Consider the following 26716-nt stretch of genomic DNA (forward strand, 5'->3'; position numbering starts at 1 on the left):
TTAGATTATAATTAAGACCACGTAAGCTTTTCCTAACTTTTGGTCTATGGTTTAGAAATTACTGAGCACCTCTTCCTGTCCTTGCAGAAATCCTATTATTTCTGCATCTAATTCTTAATTTCTATTAGAGATAGAAGGACAAAGTCTCATCTGTGTGTTTTGTATCACTGATTCCAATCTTGGGACTAGAGTAGAGGAAAAAAAAAAAAAAAAAGACTGTGATTCAGCACCAAGGGCAGAGCTAGTAGCGGTAGCCAGTGAGCCCCTTTCTTGCTTGAAGAGGAAAGAAAAATGGTTTAGATGGAGCAGTTGGAGCATGGATATTCCCCATGTGAGATTGCACAGGGTACAGTAGCCCACTGTTGTTGTTGTCTCGGTGCATTAAGTATACAATTTATATGGTAGTTTCCCATGAAGCTGAATGCAGCATGTTGGTTCAGGAAATAATTAGGTTTTCATATAGAGCTAGGAGTATAGATTAGTACTGATTAGAGTCTGGTTTGATACTGATTCAGCCTGGAGCTGTCCTAGAAGTGACTTAGTTTTTATTATCATAATGACAGTCCTGTTTAGACTAACTGGCTCTATTTTTTAGAAACAGAGCACCAGGAGTGAGGCTGGAAATGGGCTGGTTTGTGGGGGTGGGGAAGTGAGCCATTATTTATCCTACTTTTTAAAAATTTATTTATTTTGAAAGAGAGCGCACGTGCATGTAAGCATGAGCAGGGGAGGGGAAGAGAGAGAGAGGGGAAGAGAGAGAGAGAATTTCAAGCAGGCTCCACATGACCTAAACAGAAATCCAGAGTTGGATGCTTAACTGACCGAGCCACCCAGGCATCCCTCTCCTACTTCTTGACATTTGGCCCTGTGAGTTCAAAAGCTTAGACCAAGCTCTAGGCTAGGAAAAGTGTCATGTTTCCCCATCTTTACTACTGAAATGGAAGGTCTTCTGACCTATGACCCTGGCTGGAATGAAGCTGAGAGAGATGAGTCCCTTACACCCAGCAGTGGATCTTATCAGTACTTTTTTTCCTATTGGACTTGAATTTTCAGATAATATCAGAAATCCTCCTGGGAACATTGACTCCTTGTGTGGTGCCTTGAAGTTTCTCTGAGATGAACTGATGAATTGGAATCATGGTGCAAAAGAAGAAGTTCTGTCCTCGGTTACTTGACTATCTAGTGATCGTAGGGGCCAGGTAACCAAGAAGAGACTGGTTTTTGTCTTGTCTTTTGGGATAACCACAACATCTGTAATTATTCCCTTTCCCCATGCCCACATTGCTTTGCATATCTCATTCTTTCTCTATTATTTTACCCTCATAGGAACATTGATGCCATTAGTGAAAATAGCAGTCAGGTGGATTGAGAGCATTGGCCCAAAGGAACAGAGACAGAACAGAATTGCTCTTATCTAGCATCTTTGTGTTCTTGGGCAAATATACCCTGTATACTTCAGTTTCCTTATTTTGTAAAAAAAAAAAAAAAAAAAGTACCCTGTGCTCTTTCTCAACCTACATATGCTCTTTTGGTAATTCATTAGCTAATACACCTTTTAAAAGTGCTAATCATCTTAATGCATTAGTGATAATTCTATTGCTGCGATTTTCCTTGCATTTCAGGATGGGTATCTTCATGACACTGCAGACCTCATTTAGCCCCCCAGCTAAATGTGGCAAGCAGCACCCAAGTTTTCCAAGGTTGTGCAGTTAGGTTACTTTATCCAAAATAGCATTTTGAGCTTTATTTCTGGACTGTGGTTAAAATTTGAAACAACATTCTATCCCTCCAGGCTGCTGAATTTGTCTTTATATTCTTCAGGCACCCGAGCAGTGATAGTGTGGCCCAGACTCCCGAATTGCTACGGCGATACCCGCTGGAGGACCACGCTGAGTTTCCCCTGCCCCCAGACGTTGTGTTTTTCTGCCAACCAGAGGGCTGTCTGAGTGTGAGGCAGCGACGCATGAGCCTGCGGGATGACACTTCTTTCGTCTTCACCCTCACTGACAAGGACACTGGAGTCACGCGTTACGGCATCTGTGTTAACTTCTACCGCTCCTTTCAGAAGCGAATGCCTAAGGAGAAGGGGGAAGGTGGGGGAGGGTCCCGTGGGAAGGAAGGACCCCGTGCCACTTGTGCCTCAGAAGAAGTTGGTACTGAGAGCTCGGAGAGTGGCTTGTCCCTGCAGCCTCCCAATGCTGACTCTGCCCCTGAGGTGAATCAGTCTCCTCGGGGCAAACCCCGGGCCAAGGCAGGAAGCCGTTCCCGCAACAGTACTCTGACATCCTTGTGTGTGCTCAGCCACTACCCCTTCTTCTCCACCTTCCGAGAATGTCTGTACACCCTCAAACGTCTGGTGGACTGCTGCAGTGAGCGGTTGCTGGGCAAGAAACTAGGCATCCCTCGAGGCATACAAAGGTACACTTTGCCACTGATGGTCAGAAGAGAGGGAAGCAGTTAGAGATGAGGTATAATTGGTGTGTGAGGGGCAGGAAATTGCCTCTAAAGCCTGAGGTCCTTCAGATAGCTAGAATGAAGTGTTGTCTTATATCCTGTTGTATATTTAAGAATAAACTTTTGTTTAAAAAAAAAAAAAGCCTGAGGTCTTTCATACCTATTTAAGCATTTTTGTGTTAGTCCTTTCTAAGCGAAAGACAGCTGCAAAGTTAAACTTCCTGCCATAATAATGTTTGGAGTTCAACATTTCATGGCAGGCGGGACAGTAAGTCCTGCTGTGTATACATTTTTATACTTGTTTCACCCTTGTATATTCTCTCTGGTCCTAGCTGAGCCCAAAGGGTGGGCTTTTCCAGTTGTCAGCATTTTACTCTCTATGGTTGCATTGGGTTGCTTTGGGGTATCAGCTCCTGGTGCTTACGCATCTGTTTCCTGCTGTCTGTTCCTCAGGGACACTATGTGGCGCATCTTTACTGGATCATTGCTAGTGGAGGAGAAGTCAAGTGCCCTTCTGCATGACCTTCGAGAGATTGAGGCCTGGATCTATCGATTGCTGCGCTCCCCAGTGCCTGTTTCTGGGCAGAAGCGAGTAGACATTGAAGTCCTACCCCAGGAGCTCCAACAAGCTCTGACCTTTGCTCTTCCAGACCCTTCTCGATTCACCCTAGTGGATTTCCCACTGCACCTTCCCTTGGAACTTCTGGGTGTGGATGCCTGTCTTCAGGTGCTAACCTGCATCCTGTTAGAGCACAAGGTGAGAGAGCCAGTTTTTTAGATCTTTAAGGACAGGGACTACATCTTTTTTATCTTTTTGTCTCTAGGAGGTAACATGGTGCCAGGTATACGGCAGTACTCAGTAGATGTGGGTTGAATTAAGTGGGATGTGTTCAGAGGGTTTGCCACTCAGGTGAATTATCCTTAGCTAGACTGAACTAATTCTCTGGAAGTATCAGTAGTTCTAGTCTAATGAGTGGTCCTGGCATTGGGCGAACAAGAGCCAGAAAAGTAAGGCATGAGGCAGGGATAATTGTGGAAGCCATGCTCATGGAGCCCTACACATGGTGAAATGGAAATTAAATTGTAGCATTGGAAACTTTCCCCATAAACCTTATTTAGGCCGTTGAATGATCCTTACGGTATGGCTTGTGGCAGGTGGTGCTACAGTCCCGAGACTACAATGCCCTTTCCATGTCTGTGATGGCGTTTGTGGCGATGATCTACCCATTGGAGTATATGTTTCCTGTAATCCCACTGTTGCCCACCTGCATGGCATCGGCAGAACAGGTGAGTTTCAGGAGTTTTCTGGCTTTGTCACCTCTGTCTTCCAACTCTGGCCAGCTCTGAGGGAGAACACCTGATGCCAAGAAGTTGTAAATCAGTACCGGTCTTCAATCCTTTACTCTAACTTCTTTGTCTGCAAAACATGACCTAACTTTGAACTGATTTGATGGCAAAACTTGTGTTATTTGTGGTTTTTATTTATCAAAGTAAATGTTAATCATTATAGGTTACTGGCCATGCTCCTGCAGGTGTTACATAATATATAGAATATACACTGTTGCCTTTCTAAAATCTGAAAAATTATGAATACTAAAACACACCTAGCCTCAAGAGTTTTGGAAAAGAGATTATGGACCTGCATTTCCTCATCAAGAAAAATCCTCGTGTGATAAGTGATCGAAATATGTTTAGTTTTTGTTTCTTACCCTCTTATTTTTTTTCTACAGCTACTGTTAGCTCCAACTCCGTACATCATTGGGGTCCCTGCCAGCTTCTTCCTCTACAAACTGGACTTCAAAATGCCTGATGATGTATGGCTGGTGGATCTGGACAGCAATAGGGTGAGGTTCTTGGCTGAGATATTATAGAGTCCAGAATAGGATTGTGTTCTGTTTTTCTAGATTATTCCCAAGAAGGTCCTCAGTTGGTGGGTGATTTGTCTTGTGTGACTCATTGATACCATTTTTTTTTTAATGCTTAGCTTTTACTTTATTGGCTAATAGGCCCTTGGTTAAGACCCAAATGAGTACAAGATTTAGTTTTGCCAGAATGAAGTGCTCCCCCGCATCTAGAAGCAGTAGGCAGTTGTGGTTGTGGGACCACTGCCTATGGTGTAGGTCATCTCATGGTTTTCCTGGGTATGGTTTCTAGTAAGACAGTGCCTTTCAGGCTTAAAATGTACAGTAATATTCTGTAGTGTGAATATACTCAAATTTCAGCAGGAAGCCCTTATATCTGTTTATAGTAAAAGTTTAGAAAATACAAATAAGTGTAAAGAAATAAATAAAAACCAGGGGCATCTGAGTGGCTGTCGGGTAAGGGTCCAACTCTTGATTTTGGCTCAGGTGATGATCTCACGGTTCATGGGTTTGAGCCCTGCTTTGGGCTTCATGCTAACATTGTGGAGTCTGCTTGGAATATTCTCTCTCTCTCTCTCTCTCCCTCTCCCCCCCTCCCCACTCTCTCTCTCTGACTCTTCCCCTCCCACACGTGCACACTCGCTCTCTCAAAATAAACTTTGAAAAAAAAAAAAAAGAAAAAACATAGTCCTATTGTCTGGACGTAGTCTCCAGTAACATTGAGGTATATTTCTTTTCAGGTGTGTATGTATATCACAGCCGTGTATATGTGTGCCCCTAATACACGTGTATATGTAATATATTTGTATGCATAATATACATGTTCACATATATGTGAAAATACTGTGTATACAACTTCCACTTAACCCTTACGTAAGAGTAACTCCTGAGCGATTAATTCTAAGGTCGTGCCTTTTGTCTTTTTTCTGGTGCAGGTGATTGCCCCCACCAATGCAGAAGTGCTACCAATCCTGCCAGAACCGGAATCATTGGAGCTGAAAAAGCATCTGAAGCAGGTGAGTGAAGAATGAAGAGGAAGAGGAGCGGTAGCTACTCCCGGGTGGCTGCAGAGGCTGTAGCTGTTGTGAGAGCCCGTTTCCCTTCGGACCTCAGGTGGAATAGGTTTTCTTAGCCTCGGGTGGGCTTAAGAAGAGGTGTATCACATTTCTGGGTGGCAGGATGACTCTCAAAAAGGCTATTAGATATCTTCTAATTCATTGTATGCCTCCCACCCTCTAATACTTAGAATACTATATATATATATATATATATATATATATATATATATATATATATATAAAACCTTCATTTTCTGTTTCTTGTCACGTGTACCATTCTTTGTGGCTTAGAGTGTTCTCTCAGTCCTGTAAGGAAAGAACTAGTTGTTTGGATAGTCTGGCTCCTTTTATATTTTCCTCCTGAATTGACCTCTAGGTCCCTGAAGAATGCTTTCTTCAAAAATTCCTCTGTTTGAATAATCTCTTAAATACATTTTTTCATTGCTTTTCTTCCTCTTCTGCATGCTGAACACAGTACCTGAAGGTAAAATATGACAAGGCCCCATCCCTTTGCCCTATTGTATGTGTTATGTAGGACCACCAGTAGATAGCTCCGTATTTATTTTTAGGAATCCTTGTTGTCATCTTCAGGGTCTTCAGGAATCTCTGTGTTGTCTTAGTTGCTAAGCAGTACCTCTGCTTGGTGTAAATGGGTCATTTTGTAGCATCCCTCTCATCATCCCTGCTGATGTAATATGGTGTCTTGTTACTGCAGAGTCTGTGAGGATTGCAAGTTGAGAAAGTTCTCTGTCTTCCTTTGCCGTGTTTTCATTCTTGATGGTTACTTTAGTATGACTAGTGAGATGGAGAGGTTGATATATAGAATGGTACTTTAAATATTGGTAGGAGTTAAGATCCTTGGGCTCCTTAATCCTGTGTCCTTCCCCCCGCTACTTGAAGTGTGGTCCATGGACCAGCAGTGTTACTTTTGCCTGCGGTTGTTAAAAGTGCAGAATCACCCCAGATATATTGAACCAGAAAAATCTGCATTTTTAACAACATTCCCGATGACTCCAATGCTCATGAATATTTAAGGAAGCCCTGCTGGTCTAGATCAGTGGTTTTCAAACTGCCCCATGGAGCCTCATAGGGGCTGATTTAGGCTGGTAACACTGAGCACGTGAGGTTCTGGGTTCCTTATGTCCTTCAGAGAAGCTTTACTTTTACGTGTCTCAGTTGTTTATATTTTCATACAGATTTCAACATGTTGTTGAAAAAGAACATTTCATGGCTAAAATAAATTTGAAAATTATTGCCCTGGACTTCAGATTTGATCAGGTTGCCTTGAACCAACCTGGCTTAAACTGCAAGGCTACATAATTCAGATCATCTTCTAAAGGTTAAAGTACGGTATTTGGATTCTGATTTCAAAGATTAAGGCTCTTTCCTAGGAGATGAGATTGGCCAGCTGCCCAGGAATCTGCCTTCTATAGGGGATTTCTTGTTGTTCCACAGGCCCTTGCCAGCATGAGTCTCAACACCCAGCCCATCCTCAATCTGGAGAAATTCCATGAAGGCCAAGAGATCCCCCTTCTCTTGGGAAGGCCCTCTAACGACTTGCAGTCCACACCTTCCACTGAATTCAACCCACTCATTTATGGCAACGATGTAGATTCTGTGGATGTCGCAACCAGGTACGACCAAGTCGACTAGACCATCACAGGTGCTTAGATTGGGTTCTGCTCTCTCATTAGGTATATTTGTCACCTTAGTAAAAGCAAAGAAGAATTAATTCATCGTACTCTCAGGCGTTTTAGGCCTTGAGTGAAGAAAGAGATTGATGATTCTTTAAGATCCCTTCCCCTTTGATGTTGGAAGCCTGTGAAATGATGACTTGGGGAGGTGGTCTGACACCTTGGATCATAGGAATCCTTCTAGCGCAGGGTGTGGGACTTGAATTATCTCACCATCCCCTTCTTCCCCAGAGTGGCCATGGTCCGCTTCTTCAACTCCCCCAACGTGCTGCAGGGTTTTCAGATGCACACACGTACCCTGCGCCTCTTCCCTCGGCCTGTGGTAGCTTTTCAAGCTGGCTCCTTTCTAGCCTCACGTCCCCGACAGACTCCTTTTGCTGAGAAGCTGGCCAGGACTCAGGCTGTGGAGTACTTTGGCGAATGGGTCCTTAACCCCACCAACTATGCCTTCCAGCGAATTCACAACAGTGAGTCCACCTGTCCCTGCCTCTTTGTCCTCCTGATGGCTCTTCCCTTTGCTTTTCCCTTTTCTCATCTTTGATCTGCCCCTTCCATTCCTATTTTGCTTTAGACGTTTCCCTACCTTTCTTCTATGTTTTGCTTGTTTTTTTTTCCTCCTTGTTGCTAACTCTAACTTTTTTTCTCTGTGGGTAGATATGTTTGATCCAGCCCTGATTGGTGACAAGCCAAAGTGGTATGCTCATCAGCTGCAGCCTATCCATTATCGAGTCTATGATAGCAATTCCCAGCTGGCGGAGGCACTGAGTGTGCCACCAGAGCGTGACTCTGACTCGGACCCTACTGATGACAGGTGAGCAGCAGCAAAACCTCTTTTTAAGGTCGAGAGGCTCTCGCTAGTCCTTATTGAGCACTATGGCAGAACCTCATAGGACTTAAACATTAGTGTTTGAAGCCTTGATGATATTTTGGTTGATTGTTTTGTGTTAGCTTCCTTATTTTATCTTGTTCCCTGACCTTAAGAGTTTTCCTCTTTTTTTTTTTAAGTTTTTAATTTTAATTCCAATATAGTTAGCATACAGTGTTATGTTAGTTTCAGGTGTACAATACGGTGATCCAGCAATTCTCACATTAGCCAGTGCTCATCATGATAAGTGTAGTCTTTAATCCCATCACTTATTTCATTCATCCCCCCATCCACCTCCCCTCCAGTAGCCAAGTGTACTCTATATTGTTAAGAGTCTCTTTCTTGGTTTGTCTCTCTCTTTTTTCTTTTGTTCGATTACTTTGTTTCTTAAATTCCACATATAAGTGAAATCATACGGTATTTGTCTTTCTCTGACTTTGCTTAGCAAAATACACTCTAGCTCCATCCATGTTGTTGCAAATGGCAAGATTTCATTCTTTTTTATGGCTGAATAATAGTCCAGTGTGTGTGTGTGTGTGTGTGTGTGTGTGTGTGTGTATGAGAATGCTCCCCTTTTTATTTTTCCTAATGCTGATTGCTGGTACTTTTCCTGCCCCTTCATTCTGTTTTATTTTTATTTTTATTTTTGTGCTCTTCACTCTGCAGTGGCAGTGATAGCATGGATTATGATGACTCAAGCTCTTCTTACTCCTCCCTTGGTGACTTTGTCAGTGAAATGATGAAATGTGACATCAATGGTGATACCCCTAGTAAGTGTACTTGAGGAGATGGGCCAGCTCTGGGAGGGGTTGGAGGCTCTGGGATGGTGTGGTCTGTACCTGCCACCTTGGGTTTTGGCAGATGTGGATCCATTGACGCATGCAGCCCTGGGGGATGCCAGTGAGGTGGAGATTGCTGAGCTGCAGAACCAGAAGGAATCAGAGGAACCTGGCCCAGACAGTGAGAACCCTCAGGAAAACCCCCCGCTGCGCTCTAGCTCCAGCACCACCGCCAGCAGTAGTCCCAGCACCGTCGTCCATGGAGCTAATTCTGTACGTGAGGACTTGGAAGGGCGGATAAGTGAGAACTGTTACTTATGTGGGTCATACCTCCATTAGGAAGGCGAGGCTGAAGCTGTTAATTTGCCTCTTCATAGTCTTCCTGTCTTCCTCTCTATACATCCCATAGCTTAGAGCCTAGGAGACATAGTTTTGACTCCAGAAGGAACTCATCGGGCTTTGTTCGGCGCTTAGCTAAGGTCCCCTTTGCATGGTTTGTGGGGACAGAGAGCAGGAGTGTCATAGAGATCTTTTCTCACACATTCCCTTAGGATAGGAGATGGGAATCTAATAGACCTGGCTTGGCCTTGCCAAACTGAGGTAGGTAGGTATCACTGGGCACCAGGTGACCAGTTTTTATTTAATATGGCCTTTAGGAACCTGCTGACTCAACGGAGGTGGACGATAAGGCAGCAGTAGGCGTTTCCAAGCCCCTCCCTACCACGCCTCCCAGCATTGGCAAATCGACCGCGGACAGGCGTCAGACAGAAATTGGAGAGGGGTCAGTGCGCCGGCGAACCTATGACAATCCATACTTCGAGCCCCAATATGGCTTTCCCCCTGAGGAAGATGATGATGAGCAGGGGGAAAGTTACACTCCCCGATTCAGCCAACATGTCAATGGCAATCGGTGAGAGCCTGGGAATTCCTTCTAGGTGGGTGACTGAAGGACCTCACCACAGAGGACCCCGGGTGAGGGTTAATCAGAAAGAGAAGTCTGAATGTTCTTGTGACCCGCCATCCCATGGTGGTGCCTTGATCTAGGCATATAGAAATTGTGGGAAGGGAGCAGTGACTGCAGTGTAGCATAGGGCCCACACTTCCAAGAGTAGGTACCCCTGCCTGGGGCTCATAGATGCCACTGTGCATTCAAGGGCTCAAAAGCTGCTGCGGCCCAACAGCTTGAAACTGGCAAGTGACTCAGACGCAGAATCAGACTCTCGAGCGAGCTCTCCCACCTCCACCGTCTCCAACAACAGCACCGAGGGCTTCGGGGGCATCATGTCTTTTGCCAGTAAGTGCCTTCTGCTCTCATGCCTCTGTCCCGTTTTCTATGCAGTGGGGCCTGACTATGGTGGATGCTGCTTAGAACTTCAGAGGTAGAACTGGGTTGGCATTATCAAGCCCCAGTTCAGGTTGTTGCGGTGATAGTGAATAAGGTATTTCCAAGGGAAGTCAATAAAGGACAGAGACAGAGTAGTCACTATCTTTATACCCAGAGATTTCAGTCTGTTTCGGGTAAGACAGCTGGTCAACTGAAAGATAGTCATTATATTAAAAATCATACACTTGTACATATATCTTGTGGAAATATTCTGGTCATATTTGATTTGGGTACATATCTAATACCTTTTTTTGCCTGGTGAAGGACTTTTTCATGAACATGCTTTGAAATCTATATGAGGTGACTTTTGTGCCTAGAGAATATTTCCAAAAATGAGGGGTGGTATCAGTTAAAGGTTGAGGACAGCCCAGGGGCCAGAGAAAGCCAACATTGGGTATAATTATGATTGTGAGTTTTTCTCAGAAGCCAGACAGGGACAGCACCAACTTTTGACCAAAAGTGCATTAACTGTTGGCTTTCATGCTGAGTTAGCAGTTGATGGGACACTTGTCCATCCCCATGGGAGGTAGTCAGAGAAAGTTCTTACTGGGTTTTGAGCTATCCTGACAGTGGCCCCCATGTTTGCCCTGAATTCGACTTGGTCCTCTCTAAGGTAGATCAGAGGTACTGGGATTATGTTTGAAAAGGAGAAAGATGGAGATGATGATATACTTATGCTCCTAACTCCTCGCTCTCACACCCTCCCCTTGATAGGCAGCCTATATCGGAACCACAGTACAAGCTTCAGCCTTTCAAACCTCACGCTGCCCACCAAAGGTGCCCGAGAGAAGACCACACCCTTCCCCAGTCTGAAAGGTAACTACAGCCCTCCTTCTGCCATACCAGGATTCTCCAGAAGATATTTCAGGCCTACGGGTGCTTGTCAGGAGCCCTGCGTATGACGAATCGTTTGATCTGGCTGTTGCCCCTCATACCGCTTCTCATGGCTTTCATTGCACATTATGGGCTCTACTCGTTTTCAGATGGAAAGTGTCTTTGTAGCTGAAGAGACGGCCCTGTCGTATCATTTAGGATAACAGCAACTGAGATCACCGCTGCTTCTTAGGGGGAGCTTTGTCAGGTGTACATAATTAACACAGGGATCGTCAGCTGCTGCCAGTGATCTGCCAGGTTCCTGCTGCATGAATGTAGGACAAGCTTCATCCCGATTAGCTGGTGCACTGAGGGATGCTCATAGAGAGCCTGGCAGTGTTACAGCGTCAGGAAGCCTCTTTGGCTTCCTGTCAACGTAGGGCCTGTGGGTGGGCCAGGTAGTATCGGTTGGCTTCTCCGGGCATTTGAGACCTTATTTGATTTTCATTTGTGATTGCTGAGAGTTTGAAGAGCTCTTCTGCATTTACTCTGACTTTTGTTTTTCTCTAGATATTGTGCTGAACTATTTAATTACACTAGAAAGCATAGTGAGAAGCAGCTCCATATATTTTTCACCTGACTTCTCTTCCCAGTGATTAAAAATCCCAGGAATCTAAGAAGTGTTCTTTGGTGGGGCTGGGAACAGAGGATAGATGGGCAGAGGGACAGAATAGCTAGTGGTGTAGGGGATTAACTAGCACTGTGGCGTAAATCTGCACCTGACTCTGTAGGGTAGGGGTAGAAAAGTGTTAGCGTCACCGGCTTTCATTTGATACAGTTGGGGAGGGGAGCGATTGAAGCGCTTTCATTGCATGCTGATGCTTCATTTGTGCACTTCCCACTCCCATCCACCTCCCATCCTCACACCCCAACCCCACGTCCCATGACAGCATCTGCAAGATGGGTCTCCTCTCTCTGCATACCAGCAAGCCCTGTGGACCCTGTGCTAGATGTTTCATGAAAACCAGCGGTCCTTCTTTCATGCATGTGCCTGTTTAGTACCCGAAGGTCCCTTGTGTCATGTACCCTGCCCCTGGCTCTGAGAGGCCATAGTCTTAAGAATGGTCTTTCCTAGAGCCTCGGTTGATTCCTGATCTCTTGGCTTCCAGCTCTGAGGTGCCTGAGAACTAAGGTTATGTGCACTAAGCTTTGGGAGAATCCTCAGACTATCTGACTTACAGCTCCATCGAGGGATATAGGGGTTGTGGTATCATGGTGCACCTACTAATTGTGTATTTTGTGTCCCAGTATTTGGGCTAAATACTCTAATGGAGATTGTTACTGAAGCCGGCCCCGGGAGTGGTGAAGGTGGGTCTTGCCCGTGAGCTGTGCATGATCTTTTTTTCCTAGCATCTTCTGTGCCTGCCTGAGGGCCATCCTCCTCATGGAGCAAGCGGTACCACATGGGTGACCTGCCTTGCCCTGTCCCCCGTGACGCCCGTGCTTGCCCGCGGGGCATGCTGCTGGTGCATGTGGAGTGGCCTGAGTCTCCATCCCCACTTCCTCCACATTGCCATGGCTGGTTTCTACCTATGTGTGATGCCCTGGGGTCACCCTCACCCGGCCCTTCTGGGGAACGGGTGTGGAACGTGGCTTCCCAGGGCTGTGCTGACAAGGCTGCTGGACTACAGTAGTGATGTCTCTCATTCCTACCTTCCTGGCTATAGGAAACAGGAGGGCCTTAGTGGACCAGAAGTCATCTGTTATTAAACACAGCCCAACAGTGAAAAGAGAGCCTCCATCACCTCAGGGTCGATCCAGCAATTCTAGGTAATCCATGGCTGAGCTATTACAAAAGATCTCTGATAGAGGTAGCGATTCCTGTACCACACGGTAGGGAGGCTCAGGAGTGGGAGAGAACCTGTCAGTTGGGTGGATGAAATCAATTCTTGGGAGCCCTGCGCATTCTGACTTCCCATGCAACAGTAGTAGCTCACCCTGGTGAGAAGAATGAAACAGCAGTGGTGGGTATGTGGGCACACCAGGCGATCCGGAGCGGTGGGGGGTGCAGGGGACTTGCACCCCTGGAGACTTGGCTTTGCGATTTGCCCCTGGAGGCAAACATCTAGTCTGGTGAAAGAGGCGGGGTGCTCTGCAAAGAAGCCGATGACCACAGAAGCTGTGTGTGGACCCCGTAGTGAGAACCAGCAGTTCCTGAAGGAGGTGGTGCACAGTGTGCTGGACGGCCAGGGCGTTGGCTGGCTCAACATGAAAAAGGTGCGCCGGCTGCTGGAGAGTGAGCAGCTGCGCGTCTTTGTCCTGAGCAAGCTGAACCGCACAGTGCAGTCGGAGGACGACGCCCGGCAAGACGTCATCCCTGATGTGGTCAGTGTCTGGGGTGAGGAGCTGGAATCAACTGCCGGAGGGACCTGGACCCCAAAGGCAATTTTGCCCACTCCACCCCTGGGTTATTGTTGCAGGAGGTCAGTCGAAAGGTGTACAAGGGGATGCTAGACCTGCTCAAGTGCACGGTGCTCAGCCTGGAGCAGTCCTATGCCCACGCGGGCCTGGGAGGCATGGCCAGCACCTTTGGGCTTCTGGAGATTGCCCAGACCCACTACTACAGTAAAGGTAGGGATCGCACAAGCTGGGCGGGCGCTGTCCACAACTCTTCCACTCATCTCCAAAGAAGGCTTGTTCCTTCACAGGTTTCCCAGTGCCAGGCTGTTTCCCCTCAGGCTTCGGGGTTTCCTTTTTTAATGCATGTTTATACGTACCAGGTGTTTTTCTGTCATGAAAAATAAGATGTCTGTTTTTCTTTCCTTGCACTTTTTCCATTCTGCATCCTCCTTGCTTCTCCCACCTCGTTCCCACAGCTTGATTCCCACTCGTTGTCTCTCTTGACCTCTTCCTGTATTCCCTCTTTTCCTAGAACCAGACAAGCGGAAGAGAAGTCCAACAGAGAGCGTAAATACACCAGTTGGCAAGGATCCTGGCCTGGCTGGGCGGGGGGACCCAAAGGCTATGGCACAGCTGAGAGTTCCCCAGCTAGGACCTCGGGCACCAAGTGCTGCAGGAAAGGGTCCTAAAGAGCTAGACACCAGAAGTTTAAAGGAAGAGAATTTTGTAGCGTCTATTGGTATGTATCACCGTGTTTGGTGTGGTGGAGGGTTCGGGCTTCTAAAATACCTCTCCCTCCTCTCAATTCATTCAGAATCCTGCCTTTCTTTTCCCCATGCTTTGCTTTCTAGAGAGGGAGATAGATCTGCATCCATTTCTAATGGAATTTCTTTGTACTTCTTTACCGCTTATGCTTCCTTTACAGGCACCCCCACCTACATCTTAGAGGAAGAATGGAAGTTTTGCTTCGAGGGGCCAGTGAGGCTTAGTGCAGGGAGTCTGAGCTATATTCCTTGTCCCACTTTTTATTTACATCTGGATTTCTTCAGATGTGAGGTCCAGGAAGCTATAAGAAAGTTTATAGATGCGTCTTTGGCCTATAAAATTATAATTGTCTGGCCAGTTTTCTCCCATCCAACCAGTACACTACCCTCAAATTTGCTTTCCTGGGGTGTGTCCAGCAACCCCATTTCCCTGGGCGCTGGACCTCAAGGTATGGATTTCTGAATCGGCTTTTCTTCAAACCTTTTCTCACTGGACTCGACCAAGAGCTTGTTTACGTTTGGTGTCTCTCTGTTCCCACTGAGGCAATGCCTTAGTGAGCTCTCTGGGTGTCACCTCCATTTGACTCACTTGACCTAGAGCCGTCTAGGCTGTGTCTTTCTTTTTCTGGTTCTGTTTCCCTGGGCAGTTTGCTTCTAGCTGATGCTTCTTTGCCACACCATTAGCAGTTGTCTTATGCTCCCAAAAGTGGGGAGGAGGAACCAGTTTCCTTTGTTGGGGAACTGCACTTCTCTAGCCAGCAGAATAGTGTCCTAGAGGCAGCCAACCCAGTCTTTCTCCCACATGATGCGATGCTCTAGGAAAAGCACCAGCCTGCAAGTCTGGCGGTCCGGAGTTTTAATCCTGTATCTGCCCCCCAGCTAGGAATGAAACTTTGGGCAAAGCACTTCCTCTTTTCAGGGTCTCTGTCTCCTCATCTGGGAAATGAAGAGATTGGACTAAGTAGGCACTCAAGTTCTTCCAGGAAAAGAATGCTATGATCAGTATTCTCTCTTCTTTACCCTAATGAAGATCCTATTCTTGACCATTTAGTGTTCTCTGTCACCTTTACTGAAAGCATTTTTCCAGATGACTAGCTGAGAACGGGTCACTTGGCAGGGCAGGTGCTAATACTGAGGGTGAATTGGATTTTTTGGTAGCAACAAGGAAGGATGCTAACCACCTGCATGAGTGGCCTCTATCCAGTCCCGTGAATCAGCCAGGTTTGTGCTCACACTTCTGAACCCCTTTGGCTGCTTGCGGTGATCATCTGTCTAGAATCTTTAAAAATTGTTTCCCAGCTCATTTGGCAGAGAAAGCATGGTCCCAGGTGATCCTAAATTACATGATCTTGAGCAAGTGCTCCAGCCTCGTTAGGATCAGTTTTCTCATGCCAAAAGGAAGGAGCTTGGTCCAAGGCAGTTCCATCTCACGTTCTGCAAGGTTTTTACTACCACGTTAAGGTTTGGGTTAGGAATTTAGAGTCTTTAGTTCATGAGTGGGGGAAAGGCATTAGATCTCTTGATTTTTTAACCTCCCAAAATGAAGATCTCTTTTTATCTCTTAATATGTAATCCTGTGCCTGAGACTGAATCAGCTTGGGTTGGGTGGGTTTCCATTCTGTCTGTCTGACCAGCCTCTGACTCTGTCTGTCTTTCTCTCCTGCTTACATTGCATCTGGGGTAGAATTGTGGAACAAGCACCAGGAAGTGAAAAAGCAAAAAGCTTTGGAAAAACAGAGTAAGGAACAAATGCCCCTTCCTGTTCCCAAATCTCCCATACCTGCCAACTCCCCAGGCCCAGTTGGGGCAGGCTCTCTTTGTCAGCCCCACCCCAAATTTGCTCTTGGGGGGTATTTGGAATGAAAGCAGGTAGGTGGTATGTGATTCACAGGTACGTGACTTGTAGGCTGCTTCTTTCCCCGCTCCTCCTAGCAATCAGGCTGTAATCAGGGCGTCTATCGAGTAAAGTCCCTTAGACCTTGGTTCTCTATTGCTTCAGAGTTGGTGGGGAGAATGGTCGCCTATTTCAGTGCCCCTCATTGGCTGAGATCTCCCTCACCCATTAGAAGGCCTGTGGGCACAGTTGGCAGAGATGGTTGCTGTCCCTCCGTGTTGAGTCTGTAGCTTCCCAGCTCTCTCTGGTGGCTTGCCTAGGCACGCTTTCTTGCTTTCTGTCATTCTGTCCTTCTGCCATACTACTGTGGGTGGGTGGGGAAAAATGACAGTGTGTTTGTTTTTTTTATCTCAAATGTAGAAGTAGGGTTGGGGTAGGCTGTGTCCACAGAAACAGCTGGTGTTTCTGTATCTCATTGGGCCTATCCTTTTCTAGCCCCTTTTAGATACATTTGCTGGGGAAGCACCGAATGACCTGGGGACCCATAACCGGTTGTACACACCAGTGAAGCTCTGACTCTGAGTGTAGTGGAATGTGGTTTAGACATTTGTTTGTGGAGCTTTCTGTTTTAGAATGATTTGCTCAGAATTTTCTCAGGTTGTGAAGATGGCTGCAGAACCCCTTGAGACCAGGTTTAATTTGTCCTACTTGGTTCTTAAGGCATCTGGGGACTTCTTCCAATGGGGCCCGAGGTGGGGGCAGTCCCTGGAAAGGTGACTGGGACACGCTGAACAGGTCTGGGACCAGGCTGTGCTGCTGTCCCTTTCCCTTCACCAGCCTGCCCCTTGTGTGTGTGCACTGGGTGACAGAGGTCTTCCCCTACCCAGGGCCTGAAGTAATCAAACCCGTCTTTGACCTTGGTGAGACAGAAGAGAAAAAGTCCCAGATCAGCGCGGACAGTGGCGTGAGCCTGACATCTGGTTCCCAGGTTTGTGACGACCTTAAGCATTGCGAGAATTAAATTTGCTCTCTCAGAATACTTCTTTAAGTTAAAAAAAAAAAAAAAAAAAGACAACCTCAAAGCAACATGCTTGCCCAGTGATAGTGGACTGATGAAATAAGTATAATACATCATGTACTATGATATTAACATCATTGAAGACTGTTTTTAAAAATGTAGTAACATGGGAAAATGCTTTACACAGCTACATGTAGTATGATTCCCATTTTATTTTTAAAATGTATGTAGAAAAGACTAAAAGGAAATGTACTGAAACCTTAACAGTGATTAATATCAGTGGTAGGTTTATGGCTTTTGTTTCCTTATTCTTTCTTGTATTTTCTATAGTGAGTATGTATTTCTTTTTTACTATTTTTTATTACATAGTTTTTATTATTTTCTATTATGTATATTTTATATTCAGGAAAAAAATAAATTTCTCATGACCTGTTTAGGGATGGTAATAGTAGGCTGGGGATGGGGAGAAGGAAGAAGATACAGTATTTCTTAAAGAAACCAGGAGTATACGGGACACCCCTTCTAATGTGTCTGAGTCCCCGTGTCGTTTCAGAGGACTGATCCAGACTCTGTCATTGGTGTGAGTCCAGCTGTTATGATCCGAAGCTCAAGTCAGGACTCTGAAGTTAGCACCGTGGTAGGGGAACACCACATTGGCATCTTGGTGGGTGGGGTGTGAGCTTCCCTCTGGAAAAGGGGGCTGCTTTCTCCCATGGAGGCTCTTAGTCTCATGTCAGCTTGGTTCTCATGGTGGAGATGTTCACCTGTCCTAGGTTTGTATGCGTGGGATCAGACCCTGAGATTGCACCCAGGGCACCTCATCCTGTAGAGAAGGTACTTCCAGAGGCTATATGACCCACCTTTGAAGTTCAGTGCTTTCTCTATGGCAGTGGAGAGCTCTAACAGCTGGGCATTTCTGGGAACCTTTCCCTGGGGAATATCCCTTACTACCCCTTTTTCCTTTCCAGGTGAGTAATAGTTCTGGAGAGACCCTTGGAGCAGACAGTGACCTGAGCAGCAACGCAGGTGATGGAGCAGGTGGTGAGGGCAGCGCCCACTTGGCCAGCTCTCGGGGCACTTTGTCTGATAGTGAAATTGAGACCAACTCCGCTACCAGCACCATCTTTGTGAGTTTTGTTTACTAACAAAAGGAGATCAGCTCTTTCACGGGAGGGCAGTGGATTAGAAAAGAATGAAAAGTTAGGGGGCAATTAGAAGGAAAGGAGAATATCAGGAATCAGTCAGGAATGAATAATCCTGATATATCTGGCTTCAAAGAAAATGTTTCTCAAATCTTTTTTCAGAGTTATTTGACCCCATGATCTGGGGCTTTTAGGATCCTCTCAAGAATCACTGAGGAGTTGGGCTCCCCTCCCACTCAGATAAGGGCCTCAAATCCTAAGTAGCAGTAATCCCCACATTTACAATAGACAAGGTGATGGGTACTTTGTGGCAATGTCAGGGCAGTTATAGTGTGTACCAGTCAGCCTGTTGCTATGGAATAGTTCGGTTTTATGCTGGTCACTGCTCTATTTATACAGCGCTTTAAAATAGCATTTTATTTCATTTTTATTTTATTTTAGTATTTTTTTTTTTTATGTTTATTTATTTTTGAGAGAGAGAAAGGGAATGTGCACACGAGCAGGGGAGGGGCAGAGAGGGAGACAGAGAATCCCAAGCAGGCTCTTCACTGTCAACACAGAGCCCAGCGCGGGGCTTGAACTCACGAACCGTGAAATCACGACCTGCGCCAAAACCAAGAATCCGACACTAACCAACTGAGCCACCGAGTCGCCCCTATTTTAGTATATTTTTAACAGTTATTTGATGTTTTCATTCATTAATAAGTATCTATTAAGTGATCTACTAAGTGCTATATTCTGTACCAAAGAAAGAGAGATAAGGCACGATTCTCACTCTCAAACAAGTTTGCAATTCACTGTTTCTGTGACTAATCTCTTCTGATGGGAACAAAGCCTTAGGGGAAAAAGAACTTGCCCTACATCATATAAAAAGCCAGCAATCAGTTGGAATTAAATTAATTCTGTTAGTTCTTGCCTTTAGACACCCTAGTTTTTGGTGTATACATGCCTCTTTAAACAGTACTAAGCACTCTGATATGCTTGTCACTTTATTAGAGTCGAGAATGGATAGTCTCTACAGGAGCTTATAGGTCCTTATCTTTGTGGGGAGCATGGAAGATGGAATTTAAATGCAATCAAATATTTAACACTGGTGATCATTCCCACCCTCAGGGCTTTCTGTTGTGTGTGTTTCTGATAGAGCAGGTGACATCCCTGGGATGGAAAGTCAGCAGAGCCATTCAAGTTAATGGACCTTAACTTTCCTTGAGTCTAAATAGACCATTTTAATGAGAGTATTTTAAATCCTTCCTGTGTGTCTCCATTCTGGAAGTTAAGATAGATAATATGGGATAGCAGTCTTGCAAAAAGCCTTTCAGCTGTGTGCTGCCTTTCCTGGCACCTTCCTGGGACAAATTCTTACTTGTTCTATGCTGGTGGGCAAGGGCTGTTTTTGTACAGCTGAGTTGCTGAGAGCAATTAAATTTCTTGGCTCAAAAAAAGGCTAAACAGTAAGAAATAAATTGGATTAAGTCAGTATGGTCCATTGAACAAAGAATTGGGCTATGAATCTGGAGACTGGCATTTAGACGCACTAATTAGGTATTGCCTAATAACCTTTGATTGGTTGCTTCTCTGCTTATGCTGTTGCAGGAGTTGTGAAATGGGCATGAAACCTGCCTCTGACCCAGTTAAAAATCTTTTTTGAATGATTAGAAAGCCGACTATTGTGGAAGTGGCACATAAAGTTAGTGATATTTCTAAGGGGCAGATATTTCTAAGAGACAGTAGGAAAGAGAAAATTAACATTTATCAACACCATGTGCCAGGCCTGATTAAGTGCTTCATATATTTTTTTCTAATTTAATTCCTGTAATAGTCCTGTGAGGTAGATGATACATACCTTCCTTTTATAGGTGAGGAAAATGAGACTCAGAGAAGCTAAGTTTTATGCTTAAGGTCACACAGCTAGCGAGAGACAGGGATCTGAACCTTGGTCAGTCCGACTTCAAAACCAGTGTTCTTTCTACTACATCATGCTGCTACAGAGAATTTGCTTTTTTTTTTTTTTTTTTTTTAAAGAGTAAATGGTCTTTTATAGAGACTAAAGGGTAAAGATAAGCAAAATGAAAATGTGATTGCATGTTTTAAGAGGCAGTAACAGCAGCATTATCACATTGACTTCTGGTCAAATCCTTGGGGCAAGCAGAGTAGCAAAAGCAGGACTCCTAGAGTATACGTTGCTAATGGAAGATAACAGGTGTGTGAGCCTCTTAGTGAGCTGGTGGCAAACCCTACCCATCGGTACCTCAGGCAGCTGACTGGTACCTCTTCTTTGTAGGGGAAAGCCCACAGCTTGAAGCCAAGTGTAAAGGAGAAGCTGGTGGGCAGCCCAGTTCGCTCTTCTGAAGATGTAAGCCAGCGAGTCTATCTCTACGAGGGACTCTTAGGTGAGAAACAGACTGGGGAGGCCTCTTGCCCTGGAAGAAAGCTGGACTCAGCTGGGGAAGAGGGTAGCACCAAAGAACTAGCTGCTTAGCTTTAAGCCGATCTCAGTGCTGATGTTAGAGGGTGTTTTTATATCTGAAGCAGGTGACTTACCAGGTCTGCAAATAGCAGTAGGTGAGCACTATAAGAGACTGGATTTTGGTATTAATCAACAGCCTCTGTCTTTCTGTCTGTCTGTCTTTCCTTTCTTGCTACCATGGTCCTTCCCGCTCACAAATTGGCAGGAAGGGACAAAGGATCGATGTGGGACCAGTTAGAGGATGCGGCTATGGAGACCTTTTCTATAAGTAACCACCTTTCTTTGTGTGCTGTGTGCATCCTTCCTCTTCGGGAGGGGCTGGGCCTCACTTGGAGGAGCTGGGGCTGGTGGCAGGATGTTAGTTCTGGGGTGGAGAGGCTCATGTTTCCTTTGTCCTAGAATTTGTCCCTTCTATCTGGAGTTTACTCTTTATTTTGGTTTGGCAGCTATATTCTTTATACGTTAAATAAGCCTCTAGAAAAATTCTGTTCTACACAGGCAAAGAGCGTTCTACTTTGTGGGACCAAATGCAGTTCTGGGAAGATGCATTCTTAGATGCTGTGATGTTGGAGAGAGAAGGGATGGGTATGGATCAGGGTCCCCAGGAAATGATCGACAGGTATGAGACTTAGCAAATGCTTGGGAAATGCAAATTCAGCCTTTTCCGAGTTCTGTGGTCTCCCATCTGAGGGCTGACTTGTCCCTGTCTCCTGCTTAGGTACCTGTCCCTGGGAGAACATGACCGGAAGCGTCTGGAGGATGATGAAGATCGTTTGCTGGCCACACTTTTGCACAACCTCATCTCCTACATGCTGCTGATGAAGGTAAAGTCGATTTTGCTTGTGCCCAGCTACTGCTGATGCTAGAAGGGAAAGGCTTTTTCCTATGACCTAAGTTCTGGGACATTTGGGAAGTTCTCTGAGCATCTTACTAGAGCTCTTCCTGATTGAGTGTTTGAGATCTAGCTCACACATGATCCATTTGTCTGAAGCTGCCAGGCTGTTGTGCTAAGGAATGTGGTAAAGATGATTGGTGATTCTATACCATTTATTTATTTAGAAATTTAAATGGGCTTCCTTTGCTAGTAGTTCTAGGATCCCAGTAGAGCGCCCTACAGAATACAATGAATTAAAAAAAATTTTTTTTTTTTAATTTTTTTTTTCAACATTTATTTATTTTTTGGGACAGAGAGAGACAGAGCATGAACGGGGGAGGGGCAGAGAGAGAGGGAGACACAGAATCGGAAACAGGCTCCAGGCTCTGAGCCATCAGCCCAGAGCCCGACGCGGGGCTCGAACTCACGGACCGCGAGATCGTGACCTGGCTGAAGTCGGACGCTTAACCGACTGCGCCACCCAGGCGCCCCTAAAAAAAATTTTTAAGTGTTAGTTTCTAAAACCTTAGAAAGGATAGTCAGAATTCATTTTTTAGCACTAGCCCTTTATCATATAGAATTTTCCATAGATGTAAAAAGAGCTACTCATTAAAAAATTAATGGTATGTTCTAGTTTGACTTGGTTGTACTTAGTTGTTATACCTGTGGAAGAAGAATGTTACCAAATAGAGGGGTCTTGTTTTGAAAGGGAAACATGAGTTTGGGGTTGGTGGGTAGAAGAGAGTTGTTTTGAGAGTGAGCCCCTGGGTTTCTCCTCCTCCTGTTCTCCCCTCCTGAAGATGAAGGGATGGGTTGATCAGATGCAGAGAACGAGAACACCCTACAGGCTGACTTAGTTTGTTTCATTTTCTACTGTAAGTTCACTCCATTCTATTGAACTCCAGGGGTACCAGTTAACTCTGCTTGAGAAAGAGTGATGATCCCGAACCCTGGGAAGGTGTCTCTGCTACAACCAAGCCAGAATGTCACTACTCTAAGGCATCATTTCTGAACTATACTCTGAGGAGCCCCAGGGGGTTTTAGGGCCCCTTTAGGGGTGAACATTATGTATTGGTTGGGGATAGGGAGGAGGTGTCTTCTTGAACCCCTGTCCACTTGAACCAGACCTGCTCTAAAAGCTACTTTTCTGCAGAAGTCATCTAGACACAGAACCAAGGTTTTCCTTCCCAGCCTGTTGGCAGAATAGACAGTTGAGTATTTTCTCTCCTATTCAGTGATGTGGACTCCGAATTGTCTCAAATGGTCGGAAACTTGCTTGTATGTTCCCTCTACCTCATTTGCAAGAGCAGATCCCTTGTTAAGATCCTGTTTTGACTTTCTAGGTAAATAAGAATGACATCCGGAAGAAGGTGAGGCGCCTGATGGGAAAGTCGCATATTGGGCTTGTGTACAGCCAGCAAATCAATGAAGTGCTTGATCAGCTGGCTAACCTGGTAAGCATAGCCAGGCTGATCCTTAGGCTCCCTTCCCACTGCACTTGTCGCCTCCCAGGCTTGGGCCTTGTCGCCCAGTGCACAGGCTTCCCTACAGGTCATTTCTTGTATATTTTCAGAAAACTGAGTTTTGAAAATAGGGTTTTGAGTCTAGATGAGGCTTTAGTCTTTCTGTTCATCTGTGATAGGATTCTCTGTCCTAAAACCATCCTAGTGCAGCCATTTCAACATGTGGTCTGTGGACTCCTGAGGATCCAAAGCTGAAAAACTACTTTCATAATAATACTAAAATGTTCTTTGCCTTTTTTACCAGGTTGACATTTGTACTGATGGTACAAAAGCAGTGATAGTTACAACTCCTGGATGCCTTCACACCGTGAGGCAGTGTGATGGTAGCCATGGAGGGCCCTCTCAGTTTAAAAAAAGAAAGAAAAATGAAAAATAGTTTCACTTGAGAGTGTTCTTGATGAAAGAGTTAAAATTCGTTAATTGTATTAAATCTGATCATTGATTATACACCTTTTGAATATTTTATGTGACAAAATGAGAAATATAGAGAAAGTGTTTGTGTTGCAAACCAAAACGATGATTGTTTCAAGGAAAAGCAATTAGTGACAGTTTGAGTTGCAAGGTGAACTGTCACCTTTGGTCATGAGACATCATTTTTACTTGAAAGAATGACTAACTGGTTATTCAGAGTTGGGTATTTATTTGGCAGACTTTTAGGCTTGAGTTTTCCTGATATTTAAAGACTTTTCTAATGAGATTGACATTTTTTTAAATAAAATTTTTTAAACACTCTTTTTTTTTAAATATGTATTTATTTTTGAGAGAGAGAGAAAGAGAGAGCACATGAGCAGGGGAGGGGCAGAGAAAGAGGGAGACACAGAATCTGAAGCAGGCTCCAAGCTCTGAGCTGTCAGCACAGAGCCTGATGTGGAGCTTGAACCCATGAACCACGAGATCATGACCTGAGCCAAAGTCGGAAACTTAACCAACTGAGCTACCCAGACGCCCCAGATTTTTTTTTTTTTTTAGAGAGAGATTGCAAGAGGGGGAGAGGGGCAGAAGGGAGAGAGAATCTTAAGCCAAGATCAAGGGTTGGACGCTCAAACAACTGAGCCATCCAGATGCCGCAATGGTATTGATATTAATGAATGTGATCTTTTTTATATTCTGTAATGAAATGTGTCAATATTTGGAAGAGCTGCATAACTTAAACCAGTATTTTCCAAAAGACCACTGTGTGGAATCTGTGTTACAACTTCAAGTATGAGTAAAGATACACTCAAAATGTAAGGCAGACAAATGGATTTAATAGAACAAAGTAGAAGATGTTCAGGGGCGCCTGGGTGGCTCAGTTGGTTGAGCATCCAACTCTTTTTTTCTTTTTTTATTAATTTATTTTCAAGCTAGTTAACATACAGTGTAGTCTTGGCTTCAGGAGTAGAACCCAGTGATTCATCTCTTACATATGACACCCAGTGCTCATCCTGAAAAGTGCCCTCTTTAATGCCCGTCACCCATTTACCCACCCTCACGCCCTTCAAGCAAGCCTCAGTTTGTTCTCTGTATTTAAGAGTCTCTTATGGTTTACATCCCTCCCTGTTTTTATTTTGTTTTTCCTTCCCTTTCCCTATGTTCATCTGTTGAGTTTCTCAAATTCCACATATGAGTGAAATCACATGGTATCTGTCATTCTCTAACTGACTTATTTTGCTTAGCATAATACCTTCCAGTTCCAGCCACATTGTTGCAAATGGCAAGATGTCATTCTTTTTCATCACCAAATAATATTCCACTGTATATATACCACATCTTCTTTATCCATTTATCAGTTGATTTTGTGATCCCGGGGTTGTGGGATCAAGCCCCATGTTGGGCTCCACACTCCGCATAGAGCCTAAGATTCTCTCTCTCTCCCTCTGCCCCTCTCCTCCGCTTGTGCTCTCGCTGTCTCTCTCTTAAAATACTCCTCCCTGGGGCGCCTGGGTGGCGCAGTCGGTTGGGCGTCCGACTTCAGCCAGGTCACGATCTCGCGGTCCGTGAGTTCGAGCCCCGCGTCAGGCTCTGGGCTGACGGCTCGGAGCCTGGAGCCTGTTTCCGATTCTGTGTCTCCCTCTCTCTCTGCCCCTCCCCCGTTCATGCTCTGTCTCTCTCTGTCCCAAAAATAAATAAACGTTGAAAAAAAAAAAAATTTAAAAAAAAAATACTCCTCCCTTTTCCAAATACATATTTGCGAGACCAGATTTTCTTTATATACTTCAACCAAAGCAATGTGTCACAATGGATTGAATGAAAAAGCAGATATGAGAATCCAGCCATTTTTTAAAACCAAACATTAAAGAGATGTGCAAAAATGTAAAACAGTGCCAGTCTTCTCATTTTTGGATGGGGGGGGGCATATGGTTGTTATTTTAAAAAGTTATTTATATTACCATGTAATGGATGTGTTATTAATGAATGATCAACTACTTTAAAATGAATTAATAACATTTTCAGTTTTAATTTCTAGTATGGTAAATATCTACAAATTTAACTCACATAAACCTAAGCTCTTGGGGATTGTCAATTTTTAAGAGGTACAGGAGTCCTAAGACCAAAAAGTTTGAGAACATGTCCCTAGTGGCCTATAGCCAGCAGATGGCACTGTGCTAAGTAAGCTGATAGGAATTTAATTGCTGAAGCTGGGGTGGGAGGGGTGGGAGGGGCGGAGGGGGAGGGTGGAGTGGGGGCGGAATTCTCGGCCCAGATTGTTCTGTGAGAGAGACATATGGATGTGTCTAACAGATCTCTCTTTTCTCAGAATGGACGTGACCTCTCTATCCGGTCCAGTGGCAGCCGACACATGAAGAAGCAGACATTTGTGGTACATGCGGGGACAGACACAAATGGAGATATCTTCTTCATGGAGGTAAATGCTAGTTCATGCTAGTTCAGATGTCTCAAAGGAACATTTAGGAGTCACAAGGAACTTCTAGAACTGATGCCAGAATATTTCTCCCACTTACTCATCTTCGTGACCCATTTATCCATCTAATGGTCAGGCTCTTATGCAAATGATATAATATATGATTCCCCATCATTTCTTTTAAATATATATTGAATAGATGATGTAGTCACATTGTTCCTAAGTCAAGACAACTAAAATGGTAGGCATGGGGAAGCCTTGTTCTCTTTCTTAGCCCTCCGTCTCAATTTCCCATCCACTTTGCCCCTCCCTCCTATAGGTAACCACTTGTATTGGTTTCTTTTGTTTCTTCCAGTGGTACTTCACACACACACAATAAGATGTGCGCATCAGTTCTGATCTTTCTTCTTTCTTACAGAAAGGTAGTGCATCATATCCACTGATCTGCACCTTGCTTTTTCTCATTGAACATATCCTGAAGATCTCTCTGTTGGTACAAACAGAGGGTTCTCATGGGTTTTTTCTTTTAGTTGAAGAAGATTTGACATACAAGGTTATATTAGTTTCAGGCATACAGCACAGTGACTCGACAGTTCTGTACATCATGCATGGCTCACCGTGATGAGTGCAGTCACCATCTGTCACCATTATTGTAACGTTATTACAATGTTATTGACTCTATTCCCTCTGGTTCTCATTCTTTTTACAGCTGCGTAGTATTCCGTGATGTGACTGTACCATAATTGATTTAAGCAGTCAATATATATGTGCCCTTGCTTTTCTTCCACGTTTGTACTATTGCTAATGGTGCTACTATGCGTGATGCCATGCCTTCTTCCTTCCACACATGTGCAAGTTATCCAAGAACTCTCAGAGTGGCATCACTGAACCAAAGGAAAAAATGCATTAATGATCTTGGTTGATCTGACTCTGAAGTATCTCC

At 44.8% G+C, this 26716-nt stretch overlaps 1 protein-coding gene across 50 annotated transcripts in view; it reads left to right on the plus strand.

Moving 5' to 3' along the window:
• MADD (MAP kinase activating death domain) overlaps nucleotides 1-26716 on the plus strand; it is a 40597-nt gene that overhangs the window by 2614 nt on the left and 11267 nt on the right. For 4 of the 50 annotated variants that reach the window (XM_030331246.1, XM_030331250.1, XM_030331247.1 and 1 more), the window contains 29 exons: nucleotides 1054-1199; nucleotides 1822-2418; nucleotides 2908-3211; nucleotides 3610-3741; nucleotides 4185-4298; nucleotides 5252-5332; nucleotides 6830-7008; nucleotides 7300-7535; nucleotides 7723-7879; nucleotides 8600-8703; nucleotides 8795-8985; nucleotides 9369-9622; nucleotides 9867-10006; nucleotides 10811-10912; nucleotides 12218-12277; nucleotides 12637-12739; nucleotides 13108-13294; nucleotides 13390-13540; nucleotides 13842-14048; nucleotides 15758-15811; nucleotides 16795-16895; nucleotides 17479-17562; nucleotides 17894-18052; nucleotides 20349-20457; nucleotides 20740-20802; nucleotides 21033-21153; nucleotides 21253-21358; nucleotides 22752-22862; nucleotides 25669-25776. In XM_030331246.1, the coding sequence (XP_030187106.1) occupies nucleotides 1138-1199; nucleotides 1822-2418; nucleotides 2908-3211; nucleotides 3610-3741; nucleotides 4185-4298; nucleotides 5252-5332; nucleotides 6830-7008; nucleotides 7300-7535; nucleotides 7723-7879; nucleotides 8600-8703; nucleotides 8795-8985; nucleotides 9369-9622; nucleotides 9867-10006; nucleotides 10811-10912; nucleotides 12218-12277; nucleotides 12637-12739; nucleotides 13108-13294; nucleotides 13390-13540; nucleotides 13842-14048; nucleotides 15758-15811; nucleotides 16795-16895; nucleotides 17479-17562; nucleotides 17894-18052; nucleotides 20349-20457; nucleotides 20740-20802; nucleotides 21033-21153; nucleotides 21253-21358; nucleotides 22752-22862; nucleotides 25669-25776 (4377 nt within the window). In that variant the 5' untranslated portion in view covers nucleotides 1054-1137. The remainder of the gene's footprint in view (nucleotides 1-1053; nucleotides 1200-1821; nucleotides 2419-2907; nucleotides 3212-3609; nucleotides 3742-4184; nucleotides 4299-5251; nucleotides 5333-6829; nucleotides 7009-7299; nucleotides 7536-7722; nucleotides 7880-8599; nucleotides 8704-8794; nucleotides 8986-9368; nucleotides 9623-9866; nucleotides 10007-10810; nucleotides 10913-12217; nucleotides 12278-12636; nucleotides 12740-13107; nucleotides 13295-13389; nucleotides 13541-13841; nucleotides 14049-15757; nucleotides 15812-16794; nucleotides 16896-17478; nucleotides 17563-17893; nucleotides 18053-20348; nucleotides 20458-20739; nucleotides 20803-21032; nucleotides 21154-21252; nucleotides 21359-22751; nucleotides 22863-25668; nucleotides 25777-26716) is intronic. The other 46 variants (XM_030331251.1, XM_032594865.1, XM_032594856.1 and 43 more) reach the window with 35 other exon arrangements.

The sequence above is a fragment of the Lynx canadensis genome, chromosome D1, assembly GCF_007474595.2.
Source record: "Lynx canadensis isolate LIC74 chromosome D1, mLynCan4.pri.v2, whole genome shotgun sequence".
In the NCBI taxonomy this organism is placed as follows: Eukaryota; Metazoa; Chordata; class Mammalia; order Carnivora; family Felidae; genus Lynx; species Lynx canadensis.